The sequence below is a fragment of the Chamaea fasciata genome, unplaced genomic scaffold (genome assembly GCF_029207755.1).
Source record: "Chamaea fasciata isolate MVZ Bird 193981 ecotype frontalis unplaced genomic scaffold, bChaFas1.0.hap1 SCAF_1, whole genome shotgun sequence".
In the NCBI taxonomy this organism is placed as follows: Eukaryota; Metazoa; Chordata; class Aves; order Passeriformes; family Sylviidae; genus Chamaea; species Chamaea fasciata.
Window position 1 is genome coordinate 36,494,959 of NW_027094086.1, and position 15,519 is coordinate 36,510,477.

Here is a 15,519-nt window from a genome sequence, read left to right on the forward strand (position 1 = left end):
GTTTTTCAGATTCTGTGCTGCCTAGGGGTGTAGTTCTGAGCCTCAAATTAAGCCTTACCAAGTTCTCTTCACAGAGTAGGCAGGCAAAACAAATCCTTTCCCAGATGGAGGCCAAGGAAAATGTTTACAAGTTTTCTGGCTCAAATGCATAAACAGCGGTGGATTGAAGAGAGAAAACAAGAAGGATGGGACTTCATAACCTGAAGCGGTAATTGGACAATTAAACCTACAATGCAAATAGACCAAAACTTATAAAAATGTGAAACCTTGTGACCGGTCATCCATTTTGTGACCATTTCGGGTCCACCTTGGGTTGTAGCCCTGGTCAGGATCTTAGGCTGCCCAAGGTGTATCTTGAAAGGCCTTTTAATAAATATCTACTCTATTCTCTCTAGCTCTGTCCAGTCTCTGTTCCAGGTCAGCATCACAAGCGCCGCTGTCCCGGGCAGGAGGAGGCCGCGGCCGGAGCGGGGGCTGTGTCCGGCGGGGTCAGCGCGCAGGCGGGGCGGCGAGCCGGGACTACATTTCCCAGCGACCTGCGCTGCGGGCGGCCCGGCGGCTGCGTGGCGCAGGGGCGGGCGCCCAGCCCAGCGCAGCCGGCAGCCGTGCCCGCAGGCGAGCCGAGCCGTGCTGAGCCGCGCCGGGAGCCGTTCCCAGTGCCTTCGGTTGTGGCCATGGGGCGTCTCTCAGGGCTCGGTCCTGTTGGGGCCGCCGCGCTCGTCCTGGTGCTGCTGCGCTGCGGCTCCGCCGCCTCCTTGGCGCGGCGCGACCTCGCGGCGGGGCGCAATGACAGACCCATCATCGGTAAGGGGCCGCGGGGCCGCCGCGCACCCTGCCTCGGCCGTGCCGGGCGGGGGAAACGTCTCCCGGAGCGCAGGTTTGGCTAGGTCTGCTTTCGCTGTTAGCAGCAGCGTGACGCTGTACGTGCTTTCTCTAAAAATCAAGCTTACTTGAGAGAAGGTGCAGTGGTGAGTAGTCATAGCAGGGAAGCCGAGGCTTAGTCAGGTAATGTGTGTTTATGTGGTACCTTGTGACGGGGCGCCGTAATTGATGCCCCGGCGTCTCGGTGCCTGCAGTTCCTCTGGGAATTAGATGTATCGCTGCAAGCTGGCATGTCGGAAATGGGAGATTAATTCATTAATTAATTGATAGGAGCACGAGTCTTAGGAGGAACAGGTGGGGAACCTGGGGTGTTTTGGGCAGGAGGAAAGGCTCGGGGTGACCTCACCGTTCTTCACAGTTGCCTGAAAGGATGTTGTAGCCAGGCGGGGGTCAGTCTCGGCAGCTAGCTATAGGACTAGAGGACAGAGTCTTAAGCTACCATGGGGTGGTTTAGTTTAGACATTAGGAATAATTTCCTCACAAAAGGGGTGATTAACACTTTAATGGACTGCCCAGGGATGTGTTGGAGTCACCGTCCTTGGAGGCGTTTAAGGAAAGACTGGACATGGCACTTGTTTCATGGTGTAGTTGACATGGTGGTGTTCATTTGTAGGCTGGATTTGATGATCTCAGAGGTCTTTTCCAACCTAATGGATTCGGTGGTTTCGTGAATTTTCTTTCAGTGTGTGGCATTTGCCATTTGTATGGTGCTAATTTTCTTCCTTGGGCCCGTCAGGGATATTGTCACAGGAATGTCACTTTGATGAGTACCAGCGATTTGGAAGATCTTATATTGCAGCTTCATATGTGAAATTTGTGGAATCTGCCGGTGCTCGAGCTGTGCCAATAAGGTACGTTTTTTTATCCTTAGGAGTGGATAATAATTGCAGTGTGAAAGGTATGTACCATTTTAGAGGCACAGAAGATAGTTCTGCTGCTTTTCTGAGTGTTTATTGCTCCTCAAAGATGATTTGAAGATGCCACAATTCTCAGTGAGTTTCAGAAATTGGAATAAAAGCAGAGTGGAACATGTACTTTTTAATACTTCTACTTACATTACTAGTCTTTCTTTGAAAAGTTCTAATTTTTTTTAATCAGTAAAATTGCCTTCTGTAGTTTGCATGCATGGTTTTTGAAGTTAGCTGTATTCAGCGTACAGTGTAGTGCCCCACAAACACACATAGATACCTAGATACATTTTTTCACATTTTGTAGCCCTGGAATTCAGGGAATCGAGGAAGGCTGTCAGTACGCCTTTCAGAAAACGAAGTCCAGTTCTGTTCAAACTATGGGTCATTATCTCCTTGTTTTTTGGTAAAAAAAGTAGCAGGGTAAGTATAGCTGTCAGTACTTCATACCAATGCTTAGCTATAAAATATTAAGTGCACTGAAACCTGATGATAAAATTATAAATTTCAATACTTAAAACAATGCTAATACAACTGCAGAAAAAAAAAATAGAATGTATCCACACAGTTTGATAAGAGCACCACTTAAGTGCCCGAATTAGAAGCCAGCATTCCTCACGTAGCTGCTGGAGCTTTCAGAATGTTTGACGACCAGAAGCTTCACTGATGAATGGATGCTTCTAAATGTGGCAATTAAGTTACTTGCAGCAAAGCTGAACACTTTCACTTACACCCAGCATATCAGTTCTGCAGAAGTGTGGCCATCTGTGCTGGTTTTGGCCGGGGTAGAGTTAATTTTCTTCCCAGTAGCTAGTGTGGGGGTGTGTTTTGGATTCATGCTTGAGCACAGGGTTGATGATATAGAGGTGTTTTTGTTATTGCTGAGCAGGGCTTACAACAGAGGCAAGGCCTTTTGTGCTTTTCATGCTGCCACGCTGGCAAGGAGGCTGGGGGTGCATGGGTGTGACCCACTGTTTGCAGCTCTGCCCTTCTTGGAGTCAGTTGGAAACCGGAGTTGCCGGTCTGCAGGAAATAATAACCATGCCATTCATGTAAATACTAAATTTTTCAAGTGGCTTGCAAGAGGGTTTCAGAGTACCTCATCAGGAACACTACCTGACCAGGGCCCTTTTTTCAGTCTTGTGGGTTGAGCTGTTTCAAGTGAAATGCTTAATTTGATTTGTGTCCATTTTACTCTGTTTAAAGCATGCCTTCTGCATATTTTCTGTGTCATACATTTCTGTTCAATAGAGATGGTATTTTTGTGGTCAAATATATGTACATCATATGTATTCTATAATTATTTTTTTGGTATTTCAGATTAAATCTTACAGATGAAGAATATGATAAAATGTTCCACTCTATTAATGGGTAAGTCTTGAGCACTGATTTTCTGTTGAAAGGCATGATGGTTCTGTTTTTGAGCTCTGCTGTGTTGTCAAGAACATTGTCTTTCTACTTTTGAGAGGTTGTGCTGGGCACTGCAGACATGAAAATATATTCTAAGACACAGAATTATATCACCCAGTATTGGTGTGCTGCCTTTCCTTCCTTGAGGAACACGTCAGATAATCTGCAACAGTGCCAAGGCTCATCTTGCCATTCCCTTGTGCTTGTCTGCAGACAGGGAGAAGTGGCATTATAGTTATGAGCAATTTTGCAAGTGAGATACTCGACTTCCTCTTTGTTAATTTTTCTGTCTTCCTCATTTGAGGTGTCACCTTCATTTTGATGTTTAATAGCACTTGCTTGATATTTCATCCCTGATTCTACCCTTTCTTCCCTCTTTCAGTCCTTTTCATACCTCATCTATTATAAAAGTTTCTGATTTCCAGTGTCTCGTACTCTTGTCTCCATGTGTGCTCTCTCTCTTACTACTTGAATTGTCTGTCTTACCTGTTGTGATTCTGTGTCTTAGGTCTCTGTTAGAAAAACTTCCTGGTTTTCAGGGGATCTGTGGCAACTGGCCACCTTTCTGCTCTTCCTTTTCAAATGTTGGATAATGTGATCTTGCCTAACAGTTTTTATTGTGGACTAAATAAAGTCAAAACCTTTCATGTTTTTTTAGCCTTGTGCTGAAAGGGCACTTCAGAAGAGTAAAATCAGCTGATGCTACACTTCACCGCCATGGTGATGTGTGAGGCCAGAGCATGTGATTGGGCTACTTGTGGTCATGAGATGAGCATCTTAAACCATTAATGCATTTGTTAAGCTTATGCAAATAACTAGAATGTTAATCATTAGACCTTGCAGGTTTAGACCTTTGGCTGTCTGGGGAGTGCATTGTCCTCCTACCTCAATATGCCCTGGACACTAAGACGTGGATCTTTGCACTCTTGTGCTATAAGCGAGTGTAAGACAGTGATGCTTTTCTCTGCTGTGTGCTGTTGGAGACAAAAATGAGTAATTTCCTCCCTTTCTCATGGCTACCAGCTTCACTTTGGTTGCCAAAAGGGCTTTCCACCAATGGGGTCTCTCATTGTTTCTACCTCACCACCTACGTCAATGCAGAAGAAAGTGTTTGGCAAGTAGATCCACTTTCTGTCCTTCTGTCCTTGCAGTCAGAAGTCAGTTGAGTTTGTCTTACATAGGTGAGTGATGGTCTGTATTTCCTTCTGTGGCCCTCCACTGTCACCTTTTGGCTTCCATGATAAAACTGTGTGTAAATAACAAAAAGGAGCTCCGGAGGGAATGACTTTCATTCTGTGGAAATTCAGGATTAGGAGGAGATAACATCGATTTTTCGTATTGTTCTTTGAAGTTGGAAATTACTACTAAATGCTATCTTCTTAAAATCATGAAATTTACTGTAATAAAGACATGTATGTATGAATGTTCTCCTAAGGTAGCTGTTGAAATGCCCAGTGGAAATCATCAGCTCTAACCAGGCAGTGATACTGGAATACACATGGTTGCATTTCAATCTGCTTATGACAATGTCAAGCCATTATCATTGCTACTTAATGGGTTATTTCCTTTTTGCATTAGCAAAAATGACAGTCAGATTTCCTAATTAATATAGTCCAGGTTTTGGTTTGAATAGGTGAATTTTCCACCACTTCCAGGTGAAGATCACCTTGTTTGTCTAATTCGATCTCTGAAAAAACCTATAATCTGGCCTGTTTTGAAAATACCTTCAGCTGTATTAATTTTCAATGTTGACACTTGGAAGTAAAGTGGTTTGTATTTTTGTGAATACTATTTTTCACCAAATACTTGATGGCTTTTACATGAGCCTGTGCATTATTCACTTTAAAAAAAAACCTGGTCACAAGGGTTTGAATGCATATTTGCTTTGCTTATGCTTGGGATCGTTTGAGGTGTTATTTGTTTTTAACTGCTTGTTAGTATCCCACTGATAGAGTGGGATCCAATTTTCAGAGCACAGAAATGTAGAGGAAATCCTACACCCATTTCAGTAAAAAATCAACAACTAATGGATGTGAATAGAGTAAATCCACTTGAGGTTCTGCAGCAGTGGGTTAAGGAATGCTCACACATCCAGTTTTGTTGGTTCTGCAGGCACTGTTCCAGTTACAGCCATACGAGGCTTCCTTCATTTCATGTTACTGTTTCTGATGGTACATGAATTCTTTCCATGTCATCATGTGTCCATGTGAATTCTCTGCTGGACTGTGCTGAATCTTTTTCTTCTGTGGTGGTTTTTTTGGGGGGTTCAGGGAGCCACACAGGGAATTGCCATTCCTGATTATATTTTGCGGTGGCAAAAGCTTGTGCACTATTTTTATGAAATTGTCCCTGAGGCTGTTTTCCTTGGCTCTCTGGAATCCTGTGTGACCAGAGGTCAAGTGTACTTTTCTTCCTTTTCGATAGGAACTTTTTGATCTTTGTTGTCTCCAATAAGAAGGTCACTATGCCAGGGCCACAATTCTATTTTTCTGAAACCGAACAGAATGAATTGAGATATGGGCTGGGATTTGAAAGTGCTAGTGAGAGCCAGCTGAGAGTCAGGATAGGAAATGACAGTCATGGCTTGCAACCCTTTTGCATACCAGCTGAAATCTGTGTGGTTTATGTATTTTCTGTTTACTTTCTTCTTTCATATGTTGCATTAGCATTGATCTATACTTAGTGATAGAGTAACCAACCATTCTTCAGTAGGAGAACACTAAAAACACTCTGATTAAGTTAAAGACTGAAACACCTAAGCATAGCTGTCTGCCTGTGCACTAGCTGTCCAAACTCACATAGTTAATGGAATACTAGTCAGTACAGTCAGTGGAGCTGACAGGGCTGTTCAACCTACCCACCATTAAGGTGTCTGCTCTGGAAAACCTATTTGAATCTCCAGTGACTCTCCTGACTAGATCCCTGCTGTCCATAATGGGTGCATAGGTGCCTGTCTGTAGATTTCTAAAACCTACACCTAAATCATACCCGTAAAACTACTATCAGACATTTCTTTGTGTACATTGTCCAAGTTTTGGGTTGATCAGTGTTGCTAATCATATTCTTGGATGTTGCCTTTCAGAGTACTTCTTCCAGGAGGTGGTGTGGATCTTAAGACTTCAGAATATTCCAGGGTTGCTAAAATATTTTACCACAAGGCCTTGGAGGTAATTACTAAGGAGCAGTTGGTTCTTGTTATTATCACTGTTCAGAGATCAAAATGACAGGTTCATATTTTTCATAGATTTGCACTGTCATTCAGTAGGTTAATTGAAAAATAGGTAGCTTACTTCTTGCTTCTGCATAAAACTTCTGCATTAATAGCCTAAGATTCAGACTTGCTCCTGTTTTATGTTGTGTTATGTTCTTAAACTCCAGAGTTCTTCAGATGAGAATGGTATTGTTTATTCATTATACTTGAGGCTTTATGGCTCTATGTGAACTTGGCAGCGAGGAATTGCTCTTCCGCGTTTGCTGCTGACTTTCCAACAGCAAGCAAGGAAAGTGCAGGCAGTGGCATTCACAGGACCAGTCAGCTGCTGCAATTCAGTAGCTGAGCTCCCTTTACTTTTCAGTCCCCATGGCACCAATGTTTTTATTCTTTTGTCTGTGTTTATTTGTGATGAGTCTTGCAAAGACTGTCTCACTTTTTCTGTGAGACAATTTCATATGTCTCTCTGCAACTGCTCACTGTGAGAACTGCAGCCTGTGCCTTGGTATTCAGCACTGGGGCAAGGGTTTCTTGTGGTTGGTTGTACAATTATGAAATTCTGTTGACATTTCACAGTGATAAACTGAACTGCCTATGTCACTTTATGATCAGAGAGACAGGTATATTAGCTGATGTGTGTACTACCAATGACTGAAAGGCAGAAAATAATACTCAGTTCATCCTAGGTAGTAACCCTTTCTAACAAAGGAGGGTTTTTTCTTTGCTGTTTGTGTTTTGATTTTCATCTTTCAAATCTTAATTAGCGCTATAAAATATTGCTAGTTTTACTTACGTAACGGAATCTAGAACAGTCAAGGATATCTTTACAAGTACAGAGTGACTGAATTTTATCTTTTCACAAGGGGACCTTTTCATTTGGAAATGTTCACAATGAGAAATTACTTTGATCTGGCTCTGCTTTAATACGAATAGAGCGGTGAAATGCTAATCCCCATTCAAGTCAGTAGAATTTTACTAGTTAGGCAAAAATCTAAATGAAATACTGTTTTCCAGCTCTTAAATTAGTTTTTAAAATGTGATGTCTTGAGTGTTGTTTTAATACATGCTTAGCCTCCAGGCTCTAGTTTATTTTTAAAAAAAAGGAGGGGGTGCACAAAATCTTTGTTTCAGTTGCAATTGGTTTTAAACTGTAGGTTATTTTTTTGCCTTCAGCAATTTTAGTCCTCACATGCAACTCCACTGTCTGTCTTTCATGTAAGTTCTGTGCCTCATTATACATTATGGGTGGTCATGAAGACTCTGCAGCCCTATCAGCCTTCTTTCTGTACATCTTCCTTGTTTTGCTGTGAGAAGAAGTAGCTCTGTGGGCTTTTATGACTATACTATTAGTAATGCAGTAGGGGAACATTTTTATTCTGAGCCTGTCATTTTAGCTTTCCCAAAAATGGCATTGAGCAGCAGCTCCTTGGAAGTGGTGTGTGTTGTGGTATGCGTAACTTGGAAATGTTTAGAAACAAGTTACGAAAAACTAATCAGATTTCACAAAAACAGGAGTTCTGAAACATCCCAGTCTCCAACATATACTTACTATCAGGTGTAAACCATTTAAAAATGCCGATTTCCACTGCATGTATGCACCATGCTTAGTTAGGTCACAAGAAACTAGTTGTGTTCTTAGTTTTTTGCTTTCTTTTCCTCCTTTTTGCATTTTTCATATTGTTTTCACACTGACCTGCCAATTTTTGTTCTTTTGAAAACGACTGCCACTTTTTAATGTTGCTTAAATGTACATTTTGTCTTTCTGGAACACAGGTCTAAACATTCTAGTTAAACAATCATATAGGTGTGTCATGTAAGACCATAGCTATGCTAGTAGTAGGGTTCACGTTTTCTTAATACACTTTAGTGGGCACAAACATTGCAAAGGTCCCTTGATATGTGATCATAGCATGCTTTGTAGAAAAGTGTGAATTGCAACGAGTATGCTTTGCCTCAAAATGGTGACAGACTCTTCTGTGTCCCTTCTAGTGACTGCTTTTTTTAGAGAAGTGTTGCCATTTTGTGGTTTCTGTTTAGGATGCTCTCAACATTACTTGTAGAACAAAACAGTCAAATCAGTATCCACATTTGGCTCAGTTTGCTGCTTCAAAACATATATATCCTTTAGCCTTCATATTTTAGGAAAGATTCTAAGGGAATCTGTGCTTATTTCAATTGCAATTGAACTGTTACTGTTCCTGTGGTAGCAATTCATACTACTCTAGTAGTTATACTTCTCACCTACACAAAAGCAAGTAAAAAGTGTAGGAAGTTCTTGTCAGTTCTCTTTTCTGTACATTTTCATTACTGTTTCCTTAAATTGTTGCTTTTATTTTGTAGGCTAACGATAAAGGAGATTATTTCCCAATATGGGGAACATGTCTTGGACATGAAGAGCTTACCTATCTCACAAGCGGTGAAATTTTACTTGTTCATACCAAGACAAATGGTTTTTCACTCCCTCTGAACTTTACCTCAGGTGAAAAGTTCATTACATCTCATGTCTGAGTTTTGCTAAGAGGTGTTGTGTTTTGTTGGTGATAAATATTATGGGGTGAATGTTTGTGAGGTTCCTGATGATTTTCTTCTGTTAAATTCTTTGTTATTAAGTTGCATTGACTGTTTTTGTGAAGTCAGTGCAGCTCTCACTTCTTAAGCAGAGAAGTGTGCACAAGCCATTTGAAACCAACAGCAGACAGCAAAAACCAAAGTTGTGTCTCTTTGAGTAATTTGAAAATTCACACCTACAAAATAATGCCTGCTTTTTGTTACCAAGTTGAACAAAATTCACAGCTTCAGAACCTATTAAGCTTGGAGAGCTGGTGATTTGAATTCTTTCAAATCACGTCTTTCCTCATGATGAATAGTAGCATTATTGTCCCATTTGAACAGTACTGAAATCACAGAGATCCCATGAGACAGAGCTGTGGCACTTGGCAGCACTGGCAGTAGAGTGTCCTCTGTTGATACTTTACCCTTTGTGAGTAATCAAAAGAAATGTAGCATTCACAAATTCTCTCACTTGTGCTCATTGTGGGTGGAAAGGCAGCTGAAATGAGTGTCAAAGAATGATGCTTATTTTAGTGAGAACTTTGCTGCCTAAGTTGAATCCTCTCTGGGTCAAGACCGATAGACAGTGGTAACAGCATATCGGAAATCTGTTGTAGTTATTTCACTGGTATTTCTTGCAGGATATTCTGAAACAATAAAGATTTACTGCCAAAAAAGTTTAATACACCATTTTATTAATTGTCTTCTGTCAGTATAAGTCCATCTGAGACCAGTTTCAGTAATGGAAAATACAATTTTTTTTCTTTGTAATAGCTGCAAAAGAGAGTAAAATGTTCAGGAATTTCCCTGATGATGTATTATACGCACTTGCTACTGAGCCATTGACATCAAACTTTCATGTATGGAGTCTCTCCATGGAGGTATTTGATCTTCTTTATTTCCTGCATACAGACACTTTTTTTTTTTTCCAGTTAAAACTAGAAATAAATAAGCAAATAACACCTTTTCCCTCTTCCCCCTCTCCTTGTCACAGAATTTCACCAATAATGAAAAGCTTCGTAGTTTCTATAATGTTCTAACCACTAACGCTGATGATGAAGTGGAGTTTATATCTACCATGGAAGGTAAGGAAATTAATTTCCTGTGGAAACTGTGACTGTAACAACCTAGTTCTTTAGGGGTGTTGTGGCATGGATGAGAAATAGTATTGCAAGTTGTTAAAATAGCAGGGCAAGCATCAGCCCTGTCAGTGCTCTGGGTGTGAGGAGCATTTCTGTTTGCAGGGATATTTTATCTTTTCAGTACTGTGAGCCTTATTACTCCTCCCACCCCCTGTTCCCCTTCCATATATGCTGTTACACTTTAGCACTGGCATATTTGAGTGCTGTGAACTCACAGCACTTGTAGTTGACTCCCTGCACAGCACGGTGTGCCTCTGTCAAGCCGTGCTTTCCAGCTGCCTGCTTCGGCTTGCGTTTCCCTGGTGCTCTCTGTTTGCTGTATGGGAAGAGCACTCCAGGCTGCTGAGGGAACAGTAATATCCCTCATTACCTTAGTGGCAATGCTGGTAATTGCCCTCCTCCAAAAGCTTTTTGCATGACTTGTTTGTCTGTTTCACACTGGGCTTGCTCAGCTCAGGAGACAAGTTAGCTCTTCAGGGAGTGTTTTATCTTGATGAGTGCACCACTAACAGCCCTACTGTAGGGCCCAGCTGTCACCAATGGGATTCTTCTGTGTGGCATCCTGGCTGGCCTCCAAAAAAAAAGAGCACTTTGATCAGCAAACCTGATTAGGCTAATGATAGGCATCACCTGTGCCTGCAAGCAGTTTATCAGAGCAGTCATCAGCTGCTGTGCCGCTATTCCCTGGAAGAGGGCTAAGGACTGACTCCCCCAGAATGTGTCAGGCCTGGCCAGAGCAGCTGGGAGCTGCCCATGGATTGACTGGGCCTTCAAGGGGATGCTGAGTCTTGGATCTCTCCCATGGAACTGGCATGTCGTATGGCTGTGAATGCTGAGTGATGCTGGCAAGCAGATAGGAAGCTTTGAGATTGATATACTTAAAACATTATTTTTAGTGTGTATAACATTAATTCTGAAATGAATAATCAAAAAAATTATGTGCAAATATTTTCTTGTGTGAAATGAGACTCTTCTTTTACAATATCTATTTCTTTTCCTTCAGTTCTACTGTGATTTTAGCAGTGTTTCAACTTGCTGTTCAAGCTTTTGTGAAACTGTTGATAAGTGAGGTATAATTGTAGCTTATCCTCTGGGTTTTTTTTGTAGTAAAATCAATTACATAATTCTTAAGGTGTGCACCTTTGCACACTTTGTGTTTTGTTGTAGCATACAAATATCCAATTTATGGCATACAGTGGCATCCAGAGAAAAATCCTTTTGAGTGGAAGGATTCTCCAGGCATTCCACATTCACCATCTGCTGTAAGAGCAGCATATTATATGGCTGATTTCTTCGTTAATGAAGGTAAAAAATGTTTATTATGTATAAATGTTGAGGGTTAGAGTGAAGCATTACTGAAAACTTTGAAGACAACGGACTTCTTTTTCAGCTGTCAAAGTTCAGTACCTCATAGTGCTTTCTGAGGAGATTACTCTGCAAGCTTTATAGGCTTATAAAACACCAAAGACTACTAGAAATAGAATGGCTTAATGAAAGTAACATCAAAAGGCCAAGCATTCCACAAACTCTTTTCGCTAGGCTGGCTCTAAAACACTGTTCTGTGACTTTTTGTCATTTCCAAACGTCCCTGTAACATTTTGGCCTCTCTTGCACAAAGACAATAAAACAGAAAAAGTACTCCATTCGTAATTCCAGGGGCTTCTTCAGTTCCAAACTGGCTTACAGTCATTCAGTGTGTTCTCAATTTTGCTTGCAAAATGCATACACCAGGACTATAAATAGGCCCTGGGCAGTATGGATGTGTCAGAGGGGTGCAATATGGTGCCCTACAGTTGGATACTATAGACAGCACAAGGAGTTTTTGAATTTTACAGAGCTGCTAATTTTTTTTTTGTTTATACCCTAAAAATCTGGAAGTCACTAATGCATAACATTTTGATGGCTTATGACACTTCTCGTCTGCTATAAATAAGCAGGACATAAATAGAGGAGTATTTGAAGGAATCAAACTTTATTCCTTAATTTATCCCCACTAAATCATTCTGCTGGACTATTTTATGAAATTGTCTTACCTCCTTGATGGGGACTATGGAGAACATAATAATTAAGCTGGTTGAGTTTGGTCTCAAATCAAAAGAGTCAACTTAAGGAAGAAACTAGACAGTGATGTAAAGAAATGCAGTTTGTGCTGACCTAGTCAGTGAGAGTGTAGAACTAAAAGCTGTGTTTCATACAAATTCAAGGTGCTTTTTTGTTTAAGGTAGTCCTACTCCTCTTTGTGAAAATGTAGCAAAACCATTTTGATAGGGAACTTAGGGCCAGGCAGAACTGGGCCTCTGAGCAGCCTGGTCTAGTGGAACGTGTCCCTGCCCGTGGCAGAGGGATTGGAACAAGATAATATTTAAGGTCCCTTCCAGCCCAGGCCATTCTATGAGATGGCAGACTATGACTAAAATAAGGGGTAAAATAGGAGAAAACACAGTACGAGTCTGGTTTAAATTTTGTAGTCTAGAACTGAACACACTAGAATGCAGTATATTTTCTGGCTTTGTTTTCTGCTTTATCTAATATCTGTCTGCAGATTGTATTCCCAATAGAAGTAAGCTTGCTCAGGCCATTATCCAAGTTAAGTGGGGCAAAACAAGTGCCAACTTGGCTTGTAAATCCTGCTGAAACACACTGTGGTGTGAGTTCTGTTAGGGATGTGGAGCTCATGCAGAGTGCCACACAGGTGTGTCACTAGCTTTTGGATCTACTGACCTACCATTCCAGTAGTGCAAACTCTCTTCAGCCAGCTCTGTCTGCCCCCATCTCTTGTACCAAATCCTAAGTTACTCTTCATTGCCTCCCCAGTCTTTTGGGGAGATACTGAAGCATAAGCTGTTCCTACTGAGTACTTCATATCATTACTTTGCAATGAGTAATAGACATTTTTAGCTAATGTAAGGCAGAATATCTTCCCTAACTTTGAAAATAGGCCACAAGATGAAAAATGTAAACTGCTTTCTGACAGTAAAAATATATTGAAGTGTGATCACTTAGGAATTAAACCATTCTACTGAAATACCATTTCTGTATCCATCCATCATTAGTTTTAACTTCTGTAGGGTTGCCAGTGTGATAAACCAGGGGAGGATTCAATTTTATTGTCCTCACCAGCACAGTCCATGCAGCTTTCAGTAGGCTGATAATGCAATGCATTTCTTTCAGAGATAGAAGGACTGGTATTTCTGGTAGATACTGCAAGTATCTCATGGATAACTATTTTATAGTCTTGGCTTTAAATTCCCCCTCTCCAGTAATAAAATATGCTGTAAGCAGCTTTCTGAAGATGTATCTTCACAGTTCTTCACATACAAGGTTGTGTAATTCAATTTGTTTTTCTGCTACACCAAGTAACTTACTTTACCAAGATAAATATTGTTGAGGAGGATAACATTAAAATGATCTGTACTTCTACAATGTTTTACAGCCAGGAAGAGCATGCACCATTTCTCCAGTGAAGAGGAGGAAACAAAAGAATTGATCTATAATTATAATCCCGTTTATACAGGAACATTTTCTGCATTTCAGCAGACCTATTTTTTTGATTGAGTATCTTGTCAAAGGTGCAGTGTTGTTATTTATAAATGGAATTATTTGCCAGCATTGTGTAATTAAGCTGATGTAGTGACAAAATGCTAGAACAGTTTTCCTTTACAATGATTTATTCTGTGTGTCTTCTGCACTATTGAAACATTAATATATAAATTTACATTCAATAGCATAATAATCTACAGAAAAATGTATTTTTTTTCCAGGAAAGAGGACTTGACTGTGCTTATAAACTTTGAAGTAATCACCTTCAATACAAGGAAAAGTCCTTTGTAAAGTGTTGTGGACTGTGATAGCACTAGACACTTAGATACACCGTGTAGGAAAATCCTGTCCTTTTCAAATGATTTAGCAGATGAGACTCTTGGATTTGTCGTAGATATGTGTATGCAGCCAAGTTCTTGACAGGGACTCCTTTGTCATTTCAAAAATTGACCAAAAGTCTTGTAAAGTAAGGCAGGATAGCAAGCACATTTCTGCCTCAGAAGCATGTATATCCCATTTGTGAAACTGTTTCTCTTGCACATTGAGCATTATTTGGAGTCTGTATACCTTGTGAGGCCTTCGTATTGCAAATATCACATAAAATAAGTAACTTTGGAGGGCATAATTCAGTGCTGATTCCATTTCAGTTCTTTTCAATTCAGTTTTATATATCATCCAAGGATTTGTCTTGGAGTAACAGTAGTCAGCAGCCAGATATGAGATGCAGACACTCATTCCTTTGTATTTAAAAGAATGTAAACTTAATTTTTTCTCTAAAGTGTCTTACTTTTCCTGTAGCTGGATAGAATTTTGATTTGAAGTCAAGATGTAATTTGTCATTATATTAGTAAAAAAGGTAGTTTCTTTTTGTCTTGTTTGATAGTTCAGTGCAGCTGGAATTTAAACAGCAGATGAATGTATATGAGAAACCTGTTAAAGGTGACATAATGTGATAATAGCAGTTGCATGCAATACACTGACACCGTTTTTTCTCTGCTTTGCTCCAGATTTGGTGAAAGTTTTGTTCTGTGGTTTTGTGTGTTGTCCAAAAAAGAACTAAGATTAGACAATCAGATATAATTCTCTCTAGCATAGCTTCCAAACCCATGTTAACGTTAACAAGGATTTGGAGTTTATGAAGAATTCAGGTTTATAAACTTCAGCTCTGTTTTGTAGAACCTCATACTCTCAGGTAACGGATCTGAATAAGTCTGGTAAGTTTCTCAGGTTTTTCAAGTGAAACACTCCCTAGCTTGTTCTTTATCATGAAGCAACTTTAAAAGAGAATGTGAAATGCATCAGTTAAAAAAAAAAAAAAAAAAGGAAAACAAACAAACAAAAAAACCACTTATGAGGAAACATTAACTGTGACTACCAGAAAAACACGTCCAGGTAATTACAAGCTTAAACATGAGATATTTATATATTAGTCTCATCAGCCAACTTAGTAAATGATTATCTTTTTAATATAGGTAACTTTATTAACTGACTCCTGAATAGAACCAAGTTTTAAAAAAAAGGGTTGTGCTCTACAGTTGCATGTAAATATCGCAGCTGTGATACTTGGAAACCAAGTCCAGTCTTCTGCTTGTTGTTCAGACTGAGTTCTTTGGAATAGCTCTAAGAATTTGCCTAAGTAAGGTAAGCAGGTTTTAGCCTTAAACCAGAGATCAATCTAGCAGGTGTAATGTCTGCGATGGTAGTAATCAGTCCCTAAATGTGTAACTATGAAGAGTATTGTGTGTAATATGATGAGAGAAGTTTATATATTATGAATTTGTATGTGTCTTTCCTTTATACCCTTTATCCTGTAAAGCCTTTTTTGATGATATGCATGATTTTTCTATGATATGTGAAATAAACTTTCATTCAAGCA

At 40.1% G+C, this 15,519-nt stretch overlaps 1 protein-coding gene across 1 annotated transcript; it reads left to right on the forward strand.

Moving 5' to 3' along the window:
• Positions 1-600: 600 nt before the first annotated feature.
• GGH (gamma-glutamyl hydrolase) lies at positions 601-15,519 on the forward strand. The gene is made up of 9 exons (XM_066180622.1): positions 601-804; positions 1,619-1,733; positions 3,111-3,161; positions 6,283-6,367; positions 8,752-8,890; positions 9,736-9,842; positions 9,956-10,046; positions 11,271-11,408; positions 13,537-15,519. Exons 1-9 carry the CDS (start codon positions 675-677, stop codon positions 13,656-13,658), a joined length of 978 nt encoding a protein of 325 aa, XP_066036719.1. The 5' UTR covers positions 601-674; the 3' UTR covers positions 13,659-15,519.